At 42.8% G+C, this 26958-nt stretch overlaps 1 protein-coding gene across 1 annotated transcript in view; it reads left to right on the top strand.

Moving 5' to 3' along the window:
* Positions 1-26958, top strand: part of Dnah14 (dynein axonemal heavy chain 14) — a 219404-nt gene that overhangs the window by 133761 nt on the left and 58685 nt on the right. Inside the window, exons 50-61 of the mRNA XM_059281041.1 lie at positions 655-792; positions 2350-2517; positions 4163-4333; positions 8041-8208; positions 8906-8998; positions 14013-14207; positions 15899-16060; positions 18273-18464; positions 19630-19811; positions 22174-22282; positions 23501-23626; positions 24778-24872. Of these exons, the coding sequence (XP_059137024.1) occupies positions 655-792; positions 2350-2517; positions 4163-4333; positions 8041-8208; positions 8906-8998; positions 14013-14207; positions 15899-16060; positions 18273-18464; positions 19630-19811; positions 22174-22282; positions 23501-23626; positions 24778-24872 (1799 nt within the window). The remainder of the gene's footprint in view (positions 1-654; positions 793-2349; positions 2518-4162; positions 4334-8040; positions 8209-8905; positions 8999-14012; positions 14208-15898; positions 16061-18272; positions 18465-19629; positions 19812-22173; positions 22283-23500; positions 23627-24777; positions 24873-26958) is intronic.

Genomic DNA, 26958 nt, shown 5'->3' with positions numbered 1-26958 from the left:
TGTAATGGGGGTGCTTTTGGGATATTTGAGTTCCTTGTATGCTCTAGACTGTAACCCTTTGTCGATGTCCGGTCACGCTGGCAACCACTGTGCTGTGCTGAAACTTCTTGTTTGGTATAATCCCACGTGTCTATGTTAGTTTGGTCTCTCATGCTTTTGAACTTTTTGCGCAGACCGGTGTCATGATGTATTACCCCATGTTTTCTTCTGTAGTTTCACATTTTGAAGTGATTGTCATTTTTTTTTTTTTAATGGGCTGTTCCTGATGATATTTAGAAAGCCTGCTGGGCCGGGCGTTGGTGGCGCACGCCTTTAATCCCAGCACTCGGGAGGCAGAGCCAGGCGGATCTCTGTGAGTTCGAGGCCAGCCTGGGCTACCAAGTGAGTTCTAGGAGAGGCGCAAAGCTACACAGAGAAACCCTGTCTCGAAAAACCAAAAAAAAGAAAAAAGAAAGCCTGCTGGAAGTGACTTATCATGAAGTTACATCTTATGACAGGTTACATATAAGAACAGCGGTTTCTATTACCATTGTATTTTTGTTTTATAGTAAATAGAAATCTAAATGTTTGCCTAAATTCTCCTGCTTGGGGTAAGGAAATGGATATATATTTACTTCTTACAGATGCATTTCCTTTTGAAAACTCTTCCCACAGACTATTCAAGATCTTTCTATAGTTGCTTCTTGTGTGTCTTCTGCCAGTGGGAATGACATCAGTCCACGGCTCCTCAAACACTTCTCCATACTGGTATTGCCTCACCCTCCACAGAGTGCCTTATGTACTATCCTTCAGGTAATGCATCTAGCTTGTCCCTCTCTCCCTCCCTCCCTCCCTCCCTCTCTCCCTCCCTCCCTCCCTCCCTCCCTCCCTCCCTCCGATCCTCCTCTTGTCCTCCCTCCATCCCTTCCTCTCTGGGATAGAACCAGGTTCTCAAGAATGCTGTAGGACTCTGCTACACTGGTTGCTTTTTGTCACCTGGACACAAGCCTAGACATACCCGGGAACAGCGAATCTTTCCTTTTTGTGTGTGTGGTGGTTGAAAGAGGGTTTCTCTGTGTAGCCCTGGCTGTCCTGGAATTCACTCTGTAGCCCAGGCTGGCCTTGAGCTCAGAGATCCACCTGCCTCTGCCCCCCCAAGTGCTGGGATTAAAAATGGAGGCGTTGTCTTAGTTGGTATTGATGTTGGAGGGCCCAACGCATCATGGGCAGTGCCACTCCTGGGTAAGTCATCATGGGAATATAAGAAAGCTTACTTAAGTAAGCCAGGAGGAACAAACCAGTAAGCAGCACCCTCCATGGCCTCTGTGTCAGTTCCGCCTCCAGGTTCCTGCCTGAGTTTCTATCCAGCCTCTCTCGGATGATGGACTGCAAGCTGTAAAGTGAAATAAACCCCATCTTCCCCTTCCAGCTCATTTTCTACTGGGGGGAAAAAAAGAACGTATTATAAGGAAAAGTCTGAGAAACTGAAAACACTAACACTGATAAATTATTCTTGTCTTCATAAATTTTATTTCTCCTATATTTTCTGGAGTATTATTATGATTTATCTCTTAATATTGAAATCACAATTTCGTGTTCATAAGAAGTGCTATGGTACATGTCCAATGCAATCCCAGGACTTTATTCTTCTGACTGAGATTCAATGCATCTGGCATGGACCCTGTAAGCATGAGCACTCTTGGTTCTGATCTGTGCATTTTCTTATAGGAGGCGGGATCACTTCCACCATTGGAAGCTGGCACACACATCTGCTTTTCTAAAGCAGTCTTTTTTTACGTGTGGCCTGTGCCCTCCTGCATCAAAATCATAAGGGATCTGAGGGAAACTGGTTTTAATTTACCTTTAAAGCTTATAAAGAAAGAAAATGTAAGATTAATTTTGAAGAAATTCACTGTGTTCTGTGTAATCTCACATATCAGATGTATAAATTTACACTGTATTTCAATTTGAGCCATCTTTCCCACAAGGAATTTTGGAATCTCCAAAGAAAACCCACGTGTTTGGCAGTCCAGATAGGGTAATGTTCTAATACTTGCCCCCCTGGGAGAGTAAGGATATGAGAGAATACCACAACTGATGTGCACAGAGGTGGGTCACCAACTGTCCCCAAAGAACACACATTGCATGCCTCTAGACTATGGCACAAATACGAAGACCTCTCAAAACATCTGTTTCCCACACCCAGAGTACCTTTGTACTTAAGCCACCACCCTGTCCTAAGATTTTGACTACTAATAATTTTTAGTGAAATTAACTCTCCATGACAGTCCATAAGCCTGCTTCTTGATAAATATTAGCTGTAGCCCAAATTTAAATTTTTTAAGTGAATATTAAATTTTCTCTTCAAAGGCTCACTTGGGGATGTATTTCTCCGTCTATAACTTCGTAGCTGAGGTTCAGAAATGTAGAGACCAGATTGTGCTTTGTTGCCTGGCGATATATCATCAAGTCTGTAAGAAATTGCTGCCAACGCCGACCAAATGCCACTACATGTTTAACCCCCGAGACATGTTCAAGGTTTGTTTTGAAATTAACTCTCTGGCTTATTTTGCACATTTAAATAGAGATGTAATTGTACCGCATTGAGTCTCTGCCTGTCTCCCTCCCTGGTGGTACTGTTCACATGAGATTGTGAGAAGGTCTAAAAAGTGAATTCACATTAGCAGCTTGTACCACAGGTCCACTGAATTGAAGGATCCTTTAATTCACCTGAAGTACAGGATCCAATAACAGACCCATTCATGCTTTCAGAGTACAAGCTGGGATCCTGGTAGGAGAAATGGCAAGGTCACGATGTAGTTTGGCTTTGGCTTTGTTTGGAGGATTTATGTGGCTTCAAGGGAGTGAACCTATAAGTACTTCATAGACTTGCGTGAATTTCCTCCACTTTCCCAGAAGTGCTGGCTCTGTCAGCAGCCATAATTAAATAATTTTCAAAATTTCAGTGTTAAGAAAAAAAATTAGCCAGACATAGTAGCTGCGGTAGTTTGAATGTAATTGGCCCCATAAGCTCATAGGGAGTGACATTATTAGAAGATGTGGCTTTGTTGGAGTAGGTGTGGTCTTGTTGGAGAAAGTGTGTGGAGGCGGGCTTTGAGGTCTCATATGCTCAGGATACTACCTAGTGTCTCAGTCTACTGTCACCTACAAGACGTAGAACCCTCAGCTCCTTCTCCAGCACCATGTCTGCCTGCATGTCACCATGTCCCACCATGATGATAATGGACTAAACCTCTGAACTGTAAGCCAGCCACCTCAATTAGATGTTTTCCTTTATAAGCATTGCTGTGGTCATGGTGTCTCTTCACAGCAACAGAAACCCTAACTAAGGCAGTAGCACACACCTTTAATCCTAGCACTCTGGAGGCAGAGGCAGGTGGATCTCTTGAGTTCGAGGCCATCCTGGTCTACAGAGAGAGTTCCAGGACAGCCAGACTATACAGAGAAACCTTGTCTCAAATCACCCCCCAAAAAAGAGGATGAAGAGGAGAAAAAAGAAATGAAGGAAGAAAGGAAAGAAAAGGAAAGAAGGAAGAAGGGAAAAAAGAAGAGAGAGAGAAAAAGGAAAGAAACAAAGAAGAAAAGAAAGAAAGAAGAAAGTGTGGTATCTTCCTTCCCTTGCTGTAGCAGCTCAGCTCTCATTTGCCCAGGAGTTCTAAATCAGGACTAAGTGTTGACCACATCAGCATTTGACAGGACCTCACAGCCAGGTGTAGTGGGGCACACCTTTAATCCAGTATTCAGGGGGCAGAGGCAGGAAGATCTCTGAGATCAAGGCCATCTTGTTCTACATGAAAAACTGTAGGCAAGTCAAAGCTACAGAGTGGCACCTTGTCTCAAAAAAAGGGGGGAAGGCAATAAAAAGTCCCTCACTGTCACCTATGTTGGCAGCTTCTGCAACCAGGCTGTGGTTTCTGGTCCTGGCAAACCCTCTTAGATAAACCTGAGACATTACCAAACCTCCTCCCACTAGGCAGTTTTCTTGGGCTTTAACGTGCCCATCCCATAAAAACATTCAGGTTGTTACTTACAGAAGTTGATGACCCTTACCTTGGAAAGTTCTTTTCTATTTTTGTAAAACATAAGCCCACAAAACTTGAGCTTTTATTTTGCACAGTACCCCGTTCATGTGGATTATATGTTGTTTTTTGATGTCTTACAGCTTCTGCTGGGGTTGATGCAGGCAGACAAGAGCGTTATCAACTCCAAAGAGATGGCTGCTCAGCTCTTTGTTCATGAAGCCAGCCGTGTGTTTCATGATCGTTTAATCGATCCCAGTGAGAAAAACCTTTTCTCTCAGCTTCTCTCAAAGGAGCTCTACAACCACCTGCAGGTGTGTTCTCACCCACATGGCAAGAGATGTCTTCAAATATGTCTGTGATATTGATGAAAGCAACTTTTATCCGTTAAGAATTCCATTTCTTACTTGAAGATATCGGAGAGCATCGCTTGAGATATGAGGGAAATGATGAAGCCTTGATTGCTTTGTTGGGGATTCTGGCCTTTCAGAACCTCCACACTGCACCTCCCTCACACTGCACCTCCCTCTCCACAGCCAGTAGAAAGGCCCACAGGAGTGACCAAGACCCTGTCTTTCCCCACTCATTTGACCTTTAGCCTTCTTGCCGTCTCTTGTAATGCAGGTCACAGAGAAAATCACAGCCAGCTGACTCGAACTGAGTCTTGAGGCTCAAGGGGCAGTGAGTTGGCTGTCTTCTCTGCATCATCCCGAGACACCTGAGGAGGATGTTAGGGGCACAGCCAAACAATAGTGAAACAGAATTGTAGGATGCAAACTTTAGCCACAGAGCTCTAATTCTATAAATGTGCACATAAACAAATATTTGTAAATATGTGTCTGACATGAATATTTAAATAGGCACATGTATGTGTATGGTTCTGAGATAATTACAAAATCAGAGATTTTTAAAATTTTTATAGACACCCCCATTGCTATATTCTCTTTCTTCAGATTATCTGCCTTTTTAATCTAGACTTACCTTAATATTATCATTTATGCTGGCCCATATTGCTCTGATTCTTCAATCTTTTTTAAAGTCTGTTGAAATACATTGGCATTTAGGACCTCAACATAATGCCTTTTGCATCTCCACATTCACCAGCCTGCCTCCTCCCATCAATTGTCTAGAATCTCCTACAGTTCTTCCCAGAATGCAGATCTTCCTTTGCCTCCCTGGAGCTGCCCTTGGGTCTCGGTGCCATCTCTTCCCTAGCCCTTTGAATGGGTGCTGGATCTCCAACCCTTCTGTTCTTATCTGTCTTCCCTAGCAGCCTGAGAGGCAGTGGGATCTGGTTCCAAGGCCCTCCCTCATGAGTGGTATACCTTGAGCAAATGGCCCCTCTGTGCCTTGGTTTCATGACATCTAACCAAGGGCAGTGATTTCCTACCCCATAGGTCTGTGCTGAGAATGAGCACCTCTAATGAAAATAAAACATTTAGAATTGTTTCTCATACATGGTGATACATCTAAGCTATTATGATACTGAAAAATACTCTTATGTCTACATGTTAAAGATTTATTTATTTAGTAAATGTATATGGGTGTCTTATCTGTGTGTATGTCTGCACACCAGAAGAGGGCAGTCTAAAACTACAGTTATAGATAGTTGTGAGCTCCCATGTGGGTGCTGGGAATTGAACTCAGGACTTCAGTGCTCTTATCCACTGAGCCATCTCTCCAGTCTCCTACACTTTAAATACAAGCAAGAAATTTGGTGGAAATAATCTGAACTGAACCTTAAGAGAGAGAGGACTGTAAGCCTATGCCATGCTGCGCTGGGCATCTCCCATTCAGCGTGTTGGAAAGTATTCCTCATCTACTTTAATTGCGCCCTCTCCACCATCAAGATGATCTGCTCTAGTGTTGGCCTTTGTCTCCATGCCTCTATGTACACCAGAAGTCTGAACATGTGCCCCTGTATTCCAACCAGAATGCAAGTTAGTCTCCACAGCCTCGGCTCCTGGTCAGACTCAGGTCATGCACAACACACTGAGTTAAATAGCACAGGCTCAGAGAGGCTGTTCCCCACTGTGAGTGACGTCTAAAGGAGGTCCAGCACTCAGGAACGGCAAGGTGGGCAGCCTCAGTTACACAGGATGAACTGTTGGACATAATAATATGTATTTGAGGTGGTAAATGTGTTTTATTTAGTTTTTATTTCACATTTTAATGACTTTATAGTCTGTACATATATGAAACTATAACTTGTCAGTTTACAATATGATCATTTTTTTAATTCAGTGCATACTTTTGACCTTTTGGTAACCTTTTCTGGCCAGTACCAGCCTCCATCTAGACAGTGGCTTTTCTTTGTATAAGACTTGTGGGACTTGCCTATCACAGACCTGCCTTAGCTCTTTCCACTCTACATGCCTCATAAAGACAGAGTCATTGATTTATCTCTTGATAAATCTCTGGAATTCAGCTTAATATAAGCATTCAACAAATACATCTAGGATGAATGAGTAAAGAATGAATAAAGGGTGGGACTGTGGCCAGATGGCTCAGCAGGTGAGTTTTTGTCCTGAAAACCTGACACCCTGAGGTCTCGGCCCAGTCCCACATGAAGGTGGAGGAGAGAACCAACTCTCCCCCCACCCAAGTCATCCTCTGACTTCCACACATGCCCACACACATTCAATAATAAATTTTGTTTTAAAAAGAATGAATGAGGGGATAGACAGACTAGTAAAAGAATAGTCAGAAGAGACTTCATTGCTTCCTGCCCTGTGGGGAGCTCCTGGCCTCCCTGTGACACACACACACACACACACACACACACACACACACACACACACACACACGTCCATTTTCACCTTTTATTACAACGAGGAGCAGATCCAAAGGCAGTACATAATGAGGAAGCACTTTCATGGGAACAGGTTTTCCTTAGCCGCCATCAGCCCTGTGGGTGGCAGAAGCAGCTATAATTCCCCAAATTAAAGACCGTAGCAACCAAACTTTGCTTACGAGCACAAGGATATAAATTATTAGCATGAGAATTAACACCTAATTAGTTGGTTGTCTTTTTTCGAGTGGAATGTGACTCTAATAATAGGGAACATAATGCATGAGGCACTGTCTTGAGAGCTTTACAGCCCATTCCTACTTTCATCTTCCTTCATAACGCCTCTATGATGTGGGCCCTGTTATTATCCTCACCTGACACAGTGCTGAGCAGAAGAAGGGTATCCAAGGTTATGCAGCCGATCGAGTGATGGCATCATCGTCCAAACCCCATATATCTGATGTCATACAGTCTCTTAGCCATCATGCCATTCCATCCCTGGACCATCCTTTGCTAAGTGAATGACTTCTGAACACCCATCAGGAATGTCCCGTGCTAGATACCAAACAAGGAACCTGCTAAGGACTACTGGAAGTTGTGTGGACACTGCCTGCAGCCACCTTCAGCCAGGAGCTACAGCAGGACAGCTGCGGGAGCTCTGATAAACCAGAACAGGGGGAAAGGGCCATTCGCTGTGCTGATTTTAGAGAAGAGGAAAATTAAGACACTGTCAACTAGGAGAGAGTTAGCGGCCTTGGTATGAAAGAGAACCCAAACCATGCAGGGTAGACCAAGAAAGGGACTGGGCAAAGCCACAGGACTCGGGTGGTTACTGACAGCCGACTGAGGAAGAATCCTTTTCCCACATTGTCAGTGGAGCTACAGGCTATCTATCTCCAGCCACAGAGCTCTCAGCACAAAGGAGAGTTTGTGGACAGAACTGTATTTCCGTATTCTTGACTTCCTTTATAACACTTGTATTTTATTAGAAGCATTAAAAAATATTATTTTGAGGAGGGGTCCACAAGCTTCACTTCCTGAAGGAACACAGATGTGCACATGCGTGCGCGCACAGACACAGACACAAATAGGTTAAGAGCCTGAGTCCTAGGATCCACCGCCAGAGGTTTCTATGACAGACTGACTAGTCTTAGTAAAAGACAGGATTTCAATGTAAAGAAAATTTTAATATCGATCAAATGCTCTCACTGAGTTTCTATTTCACAATAGGTTTCGTGGAGTCCTGAAAGCCTGATGAATAATCCAGTTTTATTTGTGGACTTTGTGGATGTAAATAAGCCTCACAGAAAAAAGGTCTACCAGAGCACCAATAACTATGACAAACTTTTCAACATACTTACGGAATTCCAATTGAAGTTGGGTTCAACATCTCTGGAGGTAAGACACATGAAAACCTGAAGAGTACTAAACATGTATATGTTTACTTGTATATATGTATCAAATATTTTAAAGTGTGTATGCCTGAGGTAGGGGAGGTGGAGTGTCCCCTCGGGTTTCATAGCGGACCATTAGAAACATAGTTGCTTGTGGTTTTCTCTGTACTGTGTCTCAGTGGCAGCTAATTGTAAAGATGGGGTGTAGAGCCAAGGCTGCAGGGGATTGAATGACAGAGATAACGGTTAAGAAATGCAAGAGAGTGTAGCAGCAGGGTCCAGAGTGACAAACACTGATGCCTGAGGCTCTTTTCGTCTTGTCCATTGCTGTGATGAGCAGAGGCCTACTGAAACAGAGATGCCAACCAAATCACACATACTATGGGTAACTTCCTAAGTCTCTCCCACCAGCCACTGTCCATACAGAGCGATAGGAAAGCGACCTAGATACCATTTTTCTGCTCTTCGTCCTGTTCCCTCAACCCCATGAAGGCCCAGGTCAGCTCACCAAAATAGCAATGGAGAGCGTGAGCTCGTTGTGAAAATCTGTCTTCTCTAAATGTTGACATAGACTGCTAACTGGATCTAGGTCACCGAGCTACTAAAAAGTCACTCTTACGCTGTTTCCTCGTGTGTACAACCGTAATGCACACTTGATTTTTCTAAAACTGTAATTTGTTTGTTTGCTACACTTCTCCTAGATGTCTCACACGATTGTGTTCTTCAAGGAAGCTGTAGAACATATTACAAGAGCTACCAGGATCCTCCGACAGCCAGGGAGTCACATGTTACTGGTATGAATTTCAGTTTTTCAAATGTTTTTAACTTTGCAAAATAAAAATTCAGAAACTCCAGTAAAATCCACATATAGAAGCTGTATTCAAATAAATTATGAAAATCCCAACAATTGAGTCATAGAACAGGATCTTTGTCTTCATTGTTTGCAGAAGAAATTTGCTGGCACAGGGGCATGTTGTTTGTTTGGGAAAGGCCCTTTCTATGGCTAAACCAGATGTGCTTGGCACCACACATAATATGTCCTAGCATTAATCTGGCATCTACACAGGTGGATCCTGGCTTCAAAAATAGTTCACTAAGTTGGATATTGATTTAGAAAGAGGAGCTGTTGTACAAAGATGTGTTTCTTATGAGAATAAATGACAGCTAAATTAGTGGAAATTTGCAAATACTTGGAATAGAGAAAAGGTTTTTAAAAGCTAAATGAAATCCACAATATTGGGCCAGCAAGATGGCTCAGTGGGTAAAAGTACTTGCTGCTAAGCCCAACAGCCTGAGTTCAATCCTGGGACCCACATGGTAAAGGGAGACCCTACTCCAATGAGCTGTCTTCTGACCTCTATACCCAGGCTATGTCATGTATGTGCATACACACACACACACACACACACACACACACACACACATAAATAAATAAATAAATAAATAAATAAATAAATAAATGTAATAAAACAATTTTAATCCATGATATTTAGCCAATTGTATAAACACATTATTTAATTTGTTATTTATGGCTACCATTTATATTTTATTTATAACTTTTTTCTCCAAAAAAATACTTTATCTTGCATGTAGGACAACTAGATTTTGACTTAACAATCATTTTTTACATAGACATTTGAACAAAATTAACTAAAAGGAATTTTAGAATAAGAAAGTAGAATCAAGAAACACAATACAAAGTAAATCTCCTCCCCCCGCCCAGCTATTTTCTTACTAACTTTCCCATTTATAAATGGTATCACATGAGTCCTCCCATCTCTTCTGTCTGGAACTCCAGCCTGTGGGATGGTGCTGTCTGCTAGGGTTGGTCTTCTCAATTCAATTAGCCTAAAAACTCCCTCACAGACATGCCCCAAAGTTTGTCTCCAAGGTGGCTATAGATCCTGTCAAATTAGAAAATACCTTGGAAAAACGAAAGCAATTACACTATATGCCTAAAGCAAGAGGAAATCTATAGGTCTAAAGGCTTATACTTAAAAAGAAGAAAACTTCAAATCAATAGCCTAGATTTCTGCCTCAGTAAACTATAAAAAAAAAGATAATCAAACCCAAGGCAAGCAAAAAGAAGAGAATAATAACAATGGAATAGGCTGGGCGGTGGTGGCACACGCCTTTAATCCCAGCACTCGGGAGGCAGAGTCAGGCGGATCTCTGTGAGTTCGAGGCCAGCCTGGGCTACCAAGTGAGTTCCAGGAAAGGCGCAAAGCTACACAGAAAAACCCTGTCTTGAAAAACCAAAAAAAAAGTTTGATTATGATAGATGACTATTAACACACACACACACACACACACACACACACACACATAGGTTTTTCAAGACAGGGTTTCTCCGTGTAGCTTTGGAGCCTGTCCTGGATCTCACCCTGTAGACCAGGCTGGCCTTGAACTCACAGAGATCCACCTGCCTCTGTCTCCTGAGTGCTGGGATTAAAGGCGTGTGCCACCACTGCCTGGCTTAACCTATATTTTTTAATTGTCATTATATTTTAAATGAGCTGCATAAGCATAATACCCCAAGAAAGAGTAGAAACATAATACAGTATAACAAAATTAACTTTAAATTTATATCAATAAACCAAAATCCATATCAATGTAAAATATTTTGAGATTAACAGTTTTTGGATTAAAGTAGTTTCAATAATCTACCCTTTAATCTCATCATTTCTATATCATATCCCCCTTTTTTCTTTTAGAAAGAGATCTTTGAATTTAGCTCCTTTGTCTAGCTTTTTTCCTGACTATGACCAATAACAATTTGTAACCAACCCCTCTTAAATGATAACAAACATTCATAACCCATTTTTTGAGAATGTGAGCATTGTTTTCTCTAGACTGCTTCCTATCATCTGGGGTCACTGGCATCTTTGGGGGAACCTTGAGAAAATTAAGGATAATGATTGATTCTTGGCTGTAGTAGTCTGTGAGGCTGGATCATTAGCAGCCTTGAAGCTGTTCTGGATGTAGAACTCACAAACTGTAACAGAGGCATTCTGAGATGTTGGCTCACCTGGGCCATCCGTTTTCATTGGTGTTTGGCCCCTTGTTCTGAAAATACGTAAACTTTTAAAGGTATCATATATTACAGGTATGGAATATGTGGTATGTATAAGTCAGTTAAAGATGATTTTTTGTTTTATGTTTGAGCAGGTAAAATATGTACTACATGTTTTGTAGTTTTTCTAGGTTTATTTCTTTATGTCTGTAGCCAGAATTTCAGGGGATCTTCCATGATCAAACCTGATCCATATTAATCTGTAATGAATACATAGCCTCTCATTTCCTGTAGAAATAAAAGCATAACCTCTCTCCCAAAGCAACACACCTTTTGACTTCCATTTTGAAGTAAAGATACTATTAAAATATATGGGTTGGTTTAATCTAGCAGCTTTTATAATCTTTTATATACTCATCAATAGTCAAAAAATTTAAAGACAACACAATAACATACAGGATTCAGACTCCCCATGTGTTCTCCATCTTTGCATGGCCTTTTCCCTTTATATTACTTTATTCCTTCTTTAAAGACTTCATTATTTTTAAACTATTTTTTCCTATGACTGTCTATATCATTTCTCTTTCCTCTTTCAAGCCTATGTACATTTTTAAACACACTGTAACCTGTTTAGAGTTTTTTTCTGTCTGGATCTGCCTTTACTATGTATCTGTAATCTTTTCTGTCTGCACAAGCAAAACTTAAACCCTCCATGAGGATTACTTCATGGCATGCTGGTGGGGCTCACTCTGGTGGCTCTTGCACTGACAGCTCAAACCCTCAAGCAGTGACTGGGAGACTCATTTCTGTACCACAGCTAGCATGAGAGATATGAGACTAGAAAGCCTCATTTGGCTCCATTTTGGTGTGTTTAGAACCTTTTCAAAACTTTCTCAGGTCTAATGTTGTAGATACCAGATGTTTGGGCACCATATGCAAGCAGAGTTTCTCTGTGTCTTGGCAGCTACTCCCAAATAACCGTTCAGAGACTTATTATTAATTATAAATGCTTGGTAGATAGCTTAGGCTTATTACTAACTAGCTCTTGCAACTTTTATTAACCCATTTTTATTAATCTATGTGCTGCCCCAAGCCTATACGGTATAATATTACTCAGAGATAAAAATAAATAAACTGAGGCTGGAGGATGGTTGGGTCAGTAAAGTGCATGCTGCACAAGCCTACAGAGTTTGATCCCCACCACCCATATCAAATGCTGAACATGTACATGGTGGCATGTACTTGTAATCCCACTACAGACAGGAGAATCCTAGGAGTTTGCTGACTAGCCAGGCTATCCTAATCAGCAACTACCAGTCTACAGTAAAAGACCCTGTCTTAAAAAACAAGGTGGACTGCTTCTAAGGAACACCACCTAGGTGGACCTCTGGCCTGTACATGAAAGTACCCTCACATGTACCTATAAACTCATATGCAGCCATAAACACACACCAACACCCACCCAACTACCCCAACACACAAGCTATTAAGCTGGCAAAGGATATGGCGAATCATAAGGGCGTATTACTAAGACAACTCAGATGACTTGGAAAATAATATGCTTGCAGACTCCAATTACATTACATTATATTCAGAGAAAAAGACAGAACTGTGGAGATGGTAGGAATATCAGTGGTTGCCAAGAGCGTGCTCAAGAAGGAAGCTCCAACAGTTTTTTTAATGTGATGAAATTCTGTTTGATGATGCAATCATGAGTGCATTATAAGATATGTCTTAGTTTGGGTTTCTATTGCTGTGAGGAGACACCATGACCACAGCAAATCTTATAAAGAAAACATTTAATTAGGATGGCTCACTTACAGTTTCAGTGGTTCAGTCCATTATCATCATGCGTGGGAGCATGGCAGCGTGCAGGTATATATGGTACTGGAGCTGAGAGTCCTACATCTTGACTCAAAGGCAACAGGAAGTTGACTGATTATCACACTGAGTGAAGCTTGAGAAAAGAGACCTCAAAGCCCACCCACACAGTGACATACTTCCTCCAACAAGGCCACACCTCCTAGTAGTGCCACTCCCTTTGGGGGCCATTTTCTTTCAAACTGCCATACTATATAACTGTCAAAACTGCAGAGCTTCACAGCTAAAGACTGAACCTTAGCGTTCTTTTTGAGACAGGGTCTGACATGTTGCAGACCAACCTTGAATACCCTGTGTAGCCTAAATTGACCGTGAGCTTATGATCCTCCTTCCTCCACTTCCCAAATGCTGGGATTACAGGAGTATACCACCTTATATGTTATGAGAGGATCAGGCCAGGGTTTGGTCCATGCCAGGCAAGCACTCTAAACATGGAGCTGCATCCTCAGCTCAGTGTTCACAAATGTGTGTGAAGTAATTTCATCATCACCAGAGAACATTCATTATTACCTAAAAGAAATTTTGTATGAATGAAGTATCAGATATTGATAATGACATACTATTAGTTTGTAAATTGATTTGTGCTATTTTTCCAGGCTATCAGCACAGTAAAATTTCATATATTTTAAGAGGCTATGGAGATATTGAATGTAGGTGATTGTCTTATAGCCTGAAATACGCTTACTGTAAATATTTTTAGTATAAACAAAGAAAGAAGTATTTATTGATTGATTCCCAGAAAATACACAGGCATCACTCCTTTCGTTTTTGTGGGTGTTTAATCGTTTGTGCGTGCTAGGAACGGAACTCAGGCCTTGTCCTTGTTAAATGAGTAGTATTCCCCAGTGCTAAATCCCAAACTCCAAGACTTTATGAATCAGATGTTGGGTTTGTTTGTTTGTTTGTTTTCAAAGATTGGGATGGATGGATGTGGAAAAGAAACTTATGCAACCTTAGCCTGTTACGTGGCAGAGCACAAAGTACACCGAGTGCCCATAGCTCACAACTATGCCATCTCAGAGTTCAAAGAAATGTTTAAGAAGGTGTTCATTCAAACCGGCCTGGAAGGGACCCCCACCGTTGTCATGATTTCCAACTTACAAGAACAAGTAAGTGCTGGACGTCTTCTTTTCTTGCTAAAGTTTGACGCGTGTGCCCCCCAGAAGGCTCACGTTCCTGCGTGTGAGTTTCCTTTCCACACACCGTTTCAGCCATCTGTATTCTCTGTTCATCCAGTCGGCCCACAGGCTGTGTTTGCAATCACGGCAGTCGTACTGCGTAAACAAACGGCAGAAGGATTTCCTGTCTTTGTCACTTCCATTTTAATCAGCAGATTGGAAGTGATCACGCCCTGGAGCAAAATCAGCCACTTTGTGTCAGAGCTGGTCCTGTTCTCTGCACACAGATGTGTGTGTCATTTATGTGTGTGCGTGTCATTTGTGTGTGTGTGTCATTTGTGTGTGTGTGTCATTTGTGTGTCATTTGTGTGTGTGTGTGTCATTAATGTGTCATTTGTGTGTGTGTGTCATTTGTGTGTGTGTGTGTGTCATTTATGTGTTTGTGTCATTTACGTGTATGTGTCATTTATGTGTGTGTCATTTGTGTGTGTGTCATTTGTGTGTGTGTCATTTGTGTGTGTGTGTCATTTGTGTGTGTCATTTAAGTGTGTGTCATTTGTGTGTGTGTCATTTGTGTGTGTGTCATTTGTGTGTGTGTGTCATTTGTGTGTGTGTGTCATTTGTGTGTGTCATTTAAGTGTGTGTCATTTGTGTGTGTGTGTCACGTGTGTGTGTGTCATTTGTGTGTGTGTGTGTCACTTGTGTATGTGTGTGTCATTTATGTGTGCCTCAGCACCTTCAGGCACTGCCCTTTCTCCTTCATCCATCGTTACCCGGGTTTTCCTTGCAGGATTGTTTTGTTTTTGTTTTCGTTTTACATACAAGCAAAAATGTCCCCACTGTTTTGCACAAATTGTGTCCTTTTACTGTCAAAGCATAATTAGGAATGTCACTGCAGGCCATGTTTACTCCTTATGGCAAAATTCAAGGGGATGTCGTACACGACTTGTGTTCTGACAAAAATATACTTTAAAATATCATTTAAAACCCTATCCTGCTTTTTCTCCTAATTCTGGGTCTCTGGCTACCAGGATTTTTTGACTGGATGCCATGTTTGAGAATAAATGAAGTTCCATATCATATCTGTCATATTTTATAAGAATCTAAATGTTCTGCTTTTTTTGTGTGTCCTTCCTTTCCCCAAATCTAAACACCCTGCCCCACTGATCTGCTTGAGGCTTATCAAACAGTCTTTCTTTCTGGTTCAAAGACGCTATTTCTGCCATGCTTGGAGCCCACCATTCTAATTCCATCAATGGATTTTTGGAAAGCCATCTCAGGCCAAAGTCTTCAATGAACATTAGTTGGGGGAAGGAGCCAGAGCGACTTGTTTAAATTAAAATAATACCTCCACCAGGCTATCTCTAGCTTTTCTTCTGGTCAGACACAGATGTGGGTCTGTTAAGGTTTCTATAAACTTCTTGACACAAGGTCTCTGCCCAGCTCACGGCCGTGCACCCCCTAACCCAGGCACTGGCATCCACTGGGTACCAAGCATATGTCTCTCTGACATATTTGAATTGATGGATGAGTAGATAAGGCTTATCTTGAAGCAAATAAATTAAGATGTCAGCTTTTGTGGTAAGTAGCCTCAGTTACCCTTAAATGCTAATGCTTTCTTGGTTTGTTCAAAGCAGAATGTATGATTTATTCATCCCTAATTAATGTATGTTTCACTTAAGGCATCATTTCTGGAAGATTTGAACTACATTGTCAATGGAGGAAAGATTGCTAACATGTTTGAAAATGAGGAGCTGGATTCTATTATTATGAGAATTAGAACTTTTGCTGACCAGTCTGATTTCATAGATGATAGAAAATATTTGCTCTCAGTATTCCAAAAGGTACTGTTTTGTGTCTTGACTTTATCGAATTGTGATGGTAAATTTAAAGCAGACCACATTGATAATTCTGTACATGATTTTCCACGGGTATATAATTTCTTTAGTTCATCGAATGAGTCTTTAAAAGTTAAAACAATAGGCGGCACTCTTTCCCGAGACATGTCTGCCCTGGGAAGCCCAAAGACTGACAGATCTGAGGCCAAATGGCTCATTTTTTCTAAAATGAAACAAAAAAAAAGCAATAATTGTATACAATAAAATGAAAACCTCATATCCAGATTATTTTCTACATTGAGATTCCTTCCTCGTGGTAAATAAGGGTTTCATTTCCGTTATATTGGTATCCAGTCAGGAAAAGTAACAATCCTCTCACCCTGTAGCTGGAGTTTTCCTGCCTGGCCCACAGTCAGGACAAATCTCTTTCACCTGCCAGTCCCACAGCCGTTCAGACCCGACCAAGTAAACACAGAGACTTATGTTGCTTTCAAACTGTATGGCCATGGCAGGCTTCTTGCTAACTGTTCTTATAGCTTAAATTAATCCATTTCCTTTAATCTATACCTTGCCACATGGCTCGTGGCTTACCGGCATCTTCACAAGCTGTTTCTCATCGTGGCGGCTGGCAGTGTCTCTCTGACTCAGCCTTCCACTTCCCAGCTTTTTTCTCCTCCTTGCCCCGCCTACACTTCCTGCCTAGCCAACGGCCAATCAGTGTTTTATTGATTAATTAGCAACACATTTGCCATACATCCCACAGCATCACCCCTTTGAACGTCCCTAGAATTGAGCAGGAAATAAAATATATATGTAAAAAAGAAAAAAGAAAAGAAGTTGACTACAAAGGGTGAGGAAGAGGGCCGCAGCAGGGGCCTCCGAGGCACCAACTGGATGGCAGACGCAGGTCTAACAGAGCACTGGGATTTTGTCTGTCAGCCTGATGAACCCAATAAGTAAATATACACTGTTTGCCTAAGGAATCATCTTTGGAAGATTTGAACTCTTATTACTGATCTGGGAAAAATACCTACCATCAGAAACTGAGGAAGCAGATTCTTCATCATATTATAATGAGGATTAGATCACTCTTGTCTTTTAACCATGACAATCTGGCATTGGGTAGCCAAGAGTGTAATGAGTGATAACTATAATTACTCAACCCAGACCAAAATGTGTGCTGGGGAAGAGCTGCGAGGTCACTTATTTTGGGGGTGCAGTTTTTGTATAAGGGAATTTGAAAATTAAACCTGTCTACAGATGATCAATATGTGCTACAAGAATATCTTTTTTTTTTTCAAATCCCAGAGATGGAATCACAGTTGATAGAGAACATGATGAGTGGATGCTTGGATGCCATTAGAGTCTTTCTGTTTTTCAGCTTTACCATACTTACTTGGCAGAAAATTGCTTTTTATTATTAATGTTTTGGTATTACCTGGAGATGTCATAATTGAGACCTGTTGGACTCTGAGTTAGGCGTCTCTAGTACTGTGGATTTGTTGTAAAGTGGCATGTGGAAATAGAAGGACCTGGCTCCTGGGACCAGTCCTGCCAAGATCAGAACTCAACAGAAGCAGCTGAGTTGAGTCTTAAGAGCAAAGGGGGTCCAGGCAAACTTCAACAGTGGTCCTGTATTCATATTCTCATACCAGGATATTTGATTGCACGTGGTATAACACATGAAGTGGTGTGTTGCCGAACAAAGTTTTGAATGAAATCAATATGTATTTTAATCATATAAAAAGAAACTGGCAATTAGTCTAAGACCTATGCATTATCTAATGTTGCCTTACCATAACCTGCTAACTCCAAGACCCTATTCCTGCTACGGTCTCTCCTGGCTCTCTGTCAGCTCTAAGTCTTACTTGGAGTTTCTGTGCGTTGCTAAAGGCACACACCTCAGGGAAGAGTTAAACAGTAGATTCATCACTGTCTAAGTGCCCCCCACACACACCCCTCGTGAGAGCTGATGCTGGATCCACCATCTGAAGATAACAGGGCCAGTTCCCCGGGGCAGATAGGGCTCTGGGGGGTTCCTAGTTTGCCTGGAAGAGCCTGGCTGATGGCAGACAGCACACACACAGTCAGCTAGTCTCTAAGACTCTATTCATTTAGGAAACAACTGAGACAAGTATTAAATTGAGTTCTCAATATAGTACTGTTTCCAAAGTAGGGGATTACATTTTAACAATGTGTATATTTCTATCAATTTCAGAGAGTATCTAAATATCTGCATATTTTTATGATCATGAGTCCTTCAGGATCTAACTTCCGCCAGAACTGTAGAGTTTACCCCTCTATGATTAGCTCCTGCACTATCGACTGGTACCAGAGGTGGCCTGATGAGGCTCTCCTTATTGTGGCCAACTCCTACCTAAGAGAGAAGCTGAACATAGAGAACAATGAGGTATGTGTCTAAAGCCGATGAAGGTCATGGCGGGGGAGTAGGCTTCTCAGAGCTAAGCTGTGCGATGCTCAATTGTACAGCTTGACTCTTCATGAGCTCCACATTCGCCGTGCCTTCTACCCACCTTTCTCAAGGCTACCCAGGTTCTACACTGCCTTGGTACCTCTGTTATCATCCTTCTGTGAGGATTCTGCAACCTTCTGAGTATTTCTTTTCAAATTTTTTCTTGACAACTGAGGCTGGCAAGATGGCTCAGTGGTTAAGAGCACAGATTTATGTAGTCTGTATGACCTGGAAATGGCTGGGCAGAAATGACTGTCCCACCAGAGCATGTGTGTTCACTGAGGTGTGACTATCACCAAGTCATGTCTCAGCCTGAATTCTCCAAATTCTAAGCACAGCAGGTGTTCTTTCTACTCTGGGCCGTTCTATTTCTGGAGCTTTGCTGGACTCAAACTGCCTAGAGTGTCATGCTGTCGGTAAGTAACCACTGTCAGAAAGACAAGGAGCTAATGTCCCAAGAGCCCTGTACTGGCTGTCTTATGTCAACTTCATACAAGCTAGAGTCATCTGAAAAGAGGGAACTCAACTGAGAAAATGCCTCCATGAGATCCAGCTGTAGGGCATTTTCTTAACTAGTGATTGATGGGGAGGGCCCAGCCCACTGTGGGTGGTGCCATCCCTGGGCTGGTGGTCCTGGGTTCTATAAGAAAGCAGGCTGAGCAAGCCTGAGGAGCAAGCCAGTAAGCTGCTCCCCTCCATGGCCTCTGTATCAGCTCCTGCCTCCAGGTTCCTGCCCTGCTTGAGTTCCTGTCCTGACACCCATCAATGATGGACTACGATGTGGATGTGCAAGTCAAATAAACATTCTCCCTGACACACTTGCTTTGGCCATGGTGGCTGATCACAGTAGTAACCCTAACTAAGACAAGCCCTGACTGTTGATGTACCAATCAGAGTAGAGGCTGCAGGAATGGATCTGGTATGTCATTGATACTCCATCGGCTTCACCATCCTTCCAGCCTTTAAAACTCTCATGATCATGGTGCCACCCAGGACCTGCCTGTACCATTCTGCATCTCAGAAATGCTATAGTATTTCAATTTACTGCCTGTTTTCCTCTATTTATATTCTCTGGTAATTCTTGAACATTGTTGTTCTTCAGAATATGATAACACAGTTTGCCTCAGTGTGTACCGAAATCCACAAAAGTATGAAAGATTTGAGCACAAAATACTTTGAAGATACTGGAAGACACTATTATATCACTCCCAGTAGCTACTTGAAGTTTCTGGAGGTGTTTGCCCACATTATGAGGATGAGACAGGAAGAGATGAAGATAAAAAGGTAAAGCTTTAAGTAAAACACAAATGTGTGTTTTTACATAAGTGCTTTTATTTACAAAACATAGACACATACAAAATAATGAATTTGAATATTCCTTTCTCATGGAGGCCTTGGGGCCAACACTGTGGTGGCTCATAAGGACTGTCCACACCTCCCCTGCATGTGTCCAGAGGCCACCCCATCACAGTAAAACTGATAGATCTGCAATGAGAAATCAGCTCTTGTTAGAGTCAATCTATCACCTACGTGGACAATGGGAGGAAGTGTGGACAGTGTCTACACAGTCGATGGCCGGAATTGCCATTCCTCATGACTTTGGGGATAATACCAAGAGGAATGGCCCAATGACTGCCACACAGATGACTGGGACCACGTGTCACACTGCCACAAAGCACGTGGTGGCTGCTGTGGCTGAGACTGTGGGGAGAAAGAACAAGGAAAGAAGCCTCAGACTTAATTAGATCTCTGTTGTTGTTGTTGTTGTTAGGATATCTTTTACATGTTCTTTGACGATGTCATACATACATATAATTCATCTTGGTCCTGCCCACCCCCACCTCCTCCCTTCCCCACCCCTACCTCCTCCCTTCCCCACCCCTACCTCCCTCATCATGTCCTCCCACTGTGCTTTCATGCTGTCTTCCTTTTCTGTTGTTTTTAAATAACCCACTGAGTCCAGTTAGTACTGCTTGCTGGAACACTGACTGATCTTGCTCACGTGAGCTTGTGCCGGTAACCATAGGTGTGGTGGATCCTAAGTGCCACGGCCATGTCCTGCTCAGAAGACAGCCTTTCTCAACACTTCCCCCCATCCTCCTGCTCTCACATACTTCTCACCCTCTCCTTAACTCTTTTTATGGCGTTAGGGGTGGAACCCATGCTCGGCAAGTACTCTGCCACTCACTCAGCCCTCATATATAACCAGAACCCAGGAGACACTGAGAATCTGCCTTATGACAATCTTCTAGGAAGACAGTAAATGGACAGGAATCAGCCTTGTATCATCTGCTCACAAATATTTCGAATTCTCGCATGCTGGGGGAATCTCGGGAGTTTGCTGAGACTCAGAACCATTGTAGTCAAGCCTTAACTAGATGGCCTTCAGGCACCATAGGACAAACACTCCGATATGGGTCTGTCGCAGGCCTATGATATGTCCAACTAAGAAGTCTTTAAAAAGAAAAGCCACCTCATCAGGTCCCTTTGGACAGATTCTATTCAGGCTGTTTTACAGAACACTGAGTGAGACTAGCTATAGTGATGATGCCCATTTAGAAGCTAAACCACAGTCAGAATCCCTGTCTGGAGCCGAGCCATGTCACTCATCCAGGTGTTTTAAGACGTACTGGCAGTTGTACATACTCTGCCCCAGCTGGCCAGCAGGAAGTACGGGGAAGGGTGATGCTTCATCACCACTCACACCCAAGGGTTTAGTCTGTGTGTGATGAGCACATCCAAGCCTGGGTTTACGTAAGAAGTAAGGGTAGAGTAGACCATAGTTTGCTAATGTGGGTTCAGGGTCAAATTTCCCTTGAGTTTCTGTTAACAGCATCAGGTGGGTATGCACAATTCTGTATCAGTTAAACGTAGAGCAGTTGGGACAGTGAGAACCCAGGCTAAAGAAAGCACACGATGTTCAGAAATGAATCTGGCTCTCCTGCTCACCTTCCAGAGGTTTCTGTTAGACTAAGATTTCTGGGGTTCAGCAGTTTAATTGAGACGAGGACAGCCCAGGTAAAGTGCCCAGAAGAGAGTCAAAAGAGATTAATAGACCTTCCACTCCTACGTCTAAGAGCTGTGGTATTACCTCTCCCTCTGAAAGGCTGCCGTCCATTCACGGCTATGTAACTGGTGTGACTAAGCCCTGTCACAAACACCTTATGCCCAAAGTGAGTCCATGTTCTTCTTACTGCAACATGTCCTTTAACAAGTTGAGGAAGTTTCTCCTGACTCCTCGTTTTATTTTGTCGTGAATTCTATCAAGTGTTTCTATGCATTTTCAGTTGAGCGGGTCTGATTGTCCTACTTTAGACTACTTGTATAGGGCAGGTTGTATGTCAGTTGACTGTCAAATCCTGAATCAGTCTTGAATCCTTAAAATATAAACCCTGCTTGATTGTGGTGGGAGTTCTTTATAGGCTGTTGAGTTTTATTTGCTGCTCTCTGTCTGGTTGTACGTTTTTCCCTCTTTATATAGGTTGAGCATCCCTAATCTGGCTTCTAACACTTGGAATGCTGGCATGGGGAGCTTCAAAAGCTTGAGATTGTGGAGATTTCCGATTACGGTTGCTCAGCCAGAACTTTCTAAAAGTCAAAACACCCCCTTAAGCATTTCAGCCTGTGCTTTATTATTTCCCCCCAGGGATCGTTTCTACATGGGGCTCTCCAAGATTCTGGAAGCAACTGTATTAGTCACAGACATGCAGGAAGAGCTTTTGGTCATTGGCCCCCAAATAGAACAAAAAGCAAAGGTATTTTTAGTCTTAAGTCTTTCCTAAATGTTTTATAGTCAGATCCAGAACAGTGTTCGAAAGCAAAGGGTCTACTACCTGACAAAGATGAACTGAAATTTCAGCTTTGCCAGGATATATAGCAACTTTGAATAAATTACATGTTAACCATTAAATATGATCTATGACTTAATTAAAATTACTATGGCTGTGATAAAATACCATGACTAAAAGCAACTTGGGGAGGGAAGGATTTATTCATCGTATGCTTCCACATCATGGTCCGTCAACAAAGGAAGTCGGGGCAGGAGCTTGAGGCAGGAGCCTGGAGGCAGGAGCTGAAGCAGAGGCCATGGAGGAGTGCTGCTGACTGGCTGCCTCCTCATGGCTTGCTCAGTCCTTATACAACCAAAGACCACATGCCCATGGGTGGCACTGCTCACGGTGGGCTGGACCCTCCTACATCAATCATCAATCAGGCCAGTCCTATGGAAACATTTTCTCCATTAAAATTTGTTCTTCCCAGATGACCCTAGCTCCGATCAGATTGACATATAAACTAAGCAGCACCATAACTAATTATAAAAAAATTGCTTTAAAAAGAGTCCCTAGGTAATTAGTTAAATCCCTCAGACATCTGCTATGGTAATTTGCAGCCTGTCAATTATTTTAAAGGCTGTTGCTTATTGTGTGTGTGTGTGTGTGTGTGTGTGTGTAGATTAAAACTAAGGCCTGACACTAAGCAAGCTCTCTACCACTGTGTTACTCACCCCCTGACTCTTACCATCTTTTTGTATATATATTCCCTTTCTGGGATTCCAGTTACACCGATGTGAGACCCTTTTTATAAAGTTATTTTTATCTCTATGGGTGAACTGCCTGCCTGTATGTATATATATACATGTATGCCTAGTACCTGTGGAGGTCAGAAGAGGGTATCAGATTCCCTAGAATTGCAGTTACAGACGGTTGTGAGCTGCCGTGTAGGTGCTGGCAATTGAACCTAGGTCCTCTGGAAGTGCAGCCAGTGCTCTTAACCACTAACCTACTTCTCTAGCCCCTTGTCATCTTTCTTGATGTGTATGAAATCATCTTTATGGTAGCCATCCTAATTATTCTGTTACATAGATTTTAGGCTAATTTCTATAAGTGATGTAGTTATTAAATAAGCTATTTTAGTTTCTGCTCTAAAGAAATCATGTCAAAGTTTATTCTAAGAAAAACTGTTTGATTCATTAGGAAAAAGAACTCCTGCTAGAAAAGCTGCGAAAAGATTCACATATAGTTGAAAAAGTTCAGATACTTGTGAAACAGGATGAGGAAATTGTGGCCGAAGAAGTGAGAATTGTGGAAGACTATGCTCAGGTGAGGTGGAGTTCAGTGAGTCCAAGCTCTGAACCTCTACATGGAAAGGCAGTGGCCCAAGTATGGACAGCAAATATGTACCGAGCCCCCGCTCCACACAGGAGGCCAGTAAGGGAAAGCAGGGGCACAGCAGTGAACAGTCCCTGTCCCAGGAAGCTCCACAGGCTGCGTTGGAACTCACGTGAGCCATGCTCCAGGAGCAGCATCCGCAGAGAGCCAAGCAGCTCTGGAGGATGACTATTGGACGGTCCTCTTCCGCCGTTCCCTTTGGAAACCCTCTATTCCCTTGGGTCGCTCACAATCCCAATTCCAGCAGGAGCCGGGGGAGTTCAGTAGATGAAGCTTGCTCAGGTCTAGTCTCATTACTAGCCAGTCCTTCTCAGAGAAGCAACCACGTGACTAGAAATACATTGATTTTCCAGTCATACCCACTGCAGTCACTGACTCATCCCCCAAAGCGTCAGTCAGTCCTAGGACAAGGCTTATGATGAACCACAGTGAATACCAACATAGATTTCAAGTTGTTCTCTGGGTAACTTCAAAATGTTTCCTTTTTTCAGGGTATCGTCTCACTATGTAAGCCCCGCTGTCTTAGATCTTGGGATATAGAACAAGCTGGCCTTGACCTCACAGAGATCCACCTGCCTCTGCCTCTCATAAAGTCATGCATCCCCACACCTGGCTTGTCTGGCTTGTTATCAGAATTGATTCATTGTTTTTGTTGTTGCTGTTTAATGACACGCCCTCATTATGTAGCCCTGGCTAGCCTGGAACTCGCTCTGTAGACCAGGCTGACCTCAAACTCACAGAGATCTGCCTGGCTCTGCCTCCGGAGTGCTGGGACTAGAGGTGTGGGTCACCATGCCCAGTTCGTGGTCAGCACCGCCAGTCTCCCTGTGACAGAGCCCCTCCTCAAATGGCGTCAGGCCAAAGTCACCCAGTGTTTCTGCTCCCCATGTATGCTTTCTCATCAGGGGTCAGATAACATGTTACGTTTCGTGTATAAAACATTGCCCATGACAGAAGCATGTGTGCACATGTCTAATTCATACTTTAGAGATGTCAAACCACATTTTCCATCAACATTTCAATAACTTTAAATATGAAACTGTATTTGTTCAAATATAATGAGGACTGTGTGTTCATTGCAGAAAACTACCAACGAGCTGAAAAGTGTGCTGCCTGCTTTGGACAAGGCCATTGTGGGTCTAAATGCCCTGGATAAAAGTGATATTTCTGAATTACGGTGAGTAATTGTCTCTTGTGAGTTAAAAAAAAATTAGAACAAAAACGTGTGGTGAACCCCCACAACAGACTGCTGGCAATGGTCGAGAGACAGCCCGAACTGACCTACTCTGGTGATAGGATGGCCAAACACCCTAATTGTTGTGCTAGAAACCTCATCCAACTACTTAGGGATCTGGATGCAGAGATCCATGACTAGGCCCCGGGTGGATCTCTGGGAGTCCAATTAGCGAGAATGAAGAGGGTTTATATGAGCGAGAATTGTTGAGACCAAGGTTGGATAAAGCACAGGGACAAATAGCCAAACGAATGGAAACACATGAAATATGAACCAATGGCTGAGGGGTCACCAACTGGATCAGGCCCTCTGAGTGGGTGAGACAGTTGATTGGCCTGATCTGTTTGGGAGGCATCCAGGCAGTGGCACTGGGTCCTGTGCTCATTGCATGAGACGGCTGTTTGAAACCTGGGGCCTATGCAGGGTCCCTTGGCTCGGCCTGGGAGGAGGGGACTGGACCTACCTGGACTGAGTCTACCAGGTTGATCTCAGTCCTTGGGGGAGGCTTTGCCCTGGAGGAGGTGGGAATGGGGGGTGGGCTGGGGGGAAGGTAAGGGGGGCGGGAGGGGGGAGAACAAAGGAATCCATGGCTGATATGTAGAACTGAATTGTATTGCAAAATAAAAATTTTTAAAAAAAAAGAAAGAAAGAAGTAATAGAGATAAAAAAAATGTGTGGTGAAATTCAGCATTCAAATTTTATATTAACTAATTTGTGTCCATTCGGTTACTGTAAATTTCTCATTATGTGTGGTATTTATCACGTTATTGGTTTTAAGGCATGCCAGTATTTTATGGGTGCTTAAGAACGGAAGCCATTTATTATAAACTAAATCTCCATCTCTGGCATGCAGAACTTTAGATCCTAGAACAGGTAGAGCATTATCTTAACTGCAGTTAGAACGTAGCGTTGATGCACCGGCATCCACTGCAGGGTGAACCTGCAGTGGAACACAGCAGACTGCCGTGCCGACACACACCTCAAGGAGGCGCTGTGGGAGCACGTCTCCCTGGTGTGTCTTCTCCAAACAGTGTCCTGGGCGTGTGAAGAAAGGGGCTGGAGAGAAGTGTCCGAGAAAGCCCTGGAAGAAATGAAATATGATGGGGTGCAAAGGTTTGAGTCGATCCTGATTTTAATCTTTGCGTGGGATTTTTTTTTTCTTTTAAGATAGGGTTTTCCTGTGTAGCCCTGGCTATCCTGGTGGAACTCACTTGGTAGCCCAGACTGGCCTTGAACTCACATAGATCCACCTGCCTCTGCCTCCCAAGTGCTGGGATTAAAGGTGTGCGCCACCCATGCCCAGCCTGGGTGGGATATTTCTAACTTGAGGCTTCCAACTCAGCAAGGGATATCTCTAAATATCCTATCTCCAAACACAGCAAGTATCATTGTTCTTAGAAAATAGTGTTTTAAGGGGCTAGAGATATGGTTCAATGGTTAAAAGCACTGGCTGCTCTTCCAGAGGACCCAGGTTCGATTCCCAGTATCCATATGGAGGCTCATAACTTGAAGAAACCTAACTTAACATCAGTGCAGCCATGACAGGCTGCAGACTAACAATACTGGGACTAGGCCTCACCATTCCAATAACTCCTGGTGGTCTCATGACATGGATATAAAAAACTATCTGTAACTCCAGTTCCAGGGGATCTGACTCCACCTTTTGGTTTCCATGGGCACCAGACACTCATATGATGCGCAAATATATATGCAGACAAAACATCCACATACATAAAATAAATGTTTTTTAAAAAATTGAAGACAGGCCGGGTGGTGGTGGTGGTGGTGCACGCCTTTAATCCCAGCACTCGGGAGGCAGAGCCAGGCGGATCTCTGTGAGTTCAAGGCCAGCCTGGGCTACCAAGTGAGTTCCAGGAAAGGCGCAAAGCTACACAGAGAAACCCTGTCTCGAAGAAAAAAAAAAAAATTGAAGACAGTAGTGTTTTAACAAAGGATATGGGACTGTAAGGAAAACCCACCATCACCTTCACCTATATGTACATGTGCCCAAATGACAGGCATGCACTGC

This window comes from Peromyscus eremicus, chromosome 15 (genome assembly GCF_949786415.1).
Source record: "Peromyscus eremicus chromosome 15, PerEre_H2_v1, whole genome shotgun sequence".
In the NCBI taxonomy this organism is placed as follows: Eukaryota; Metazoa; Chordata; class Mammalia; order Rodentia; family Cricetidae; genus Peromyscus; species Peromyscus eremicus.
This window is presented reverse-complemented; position numbering and strand designations above follow the sequence as displayed.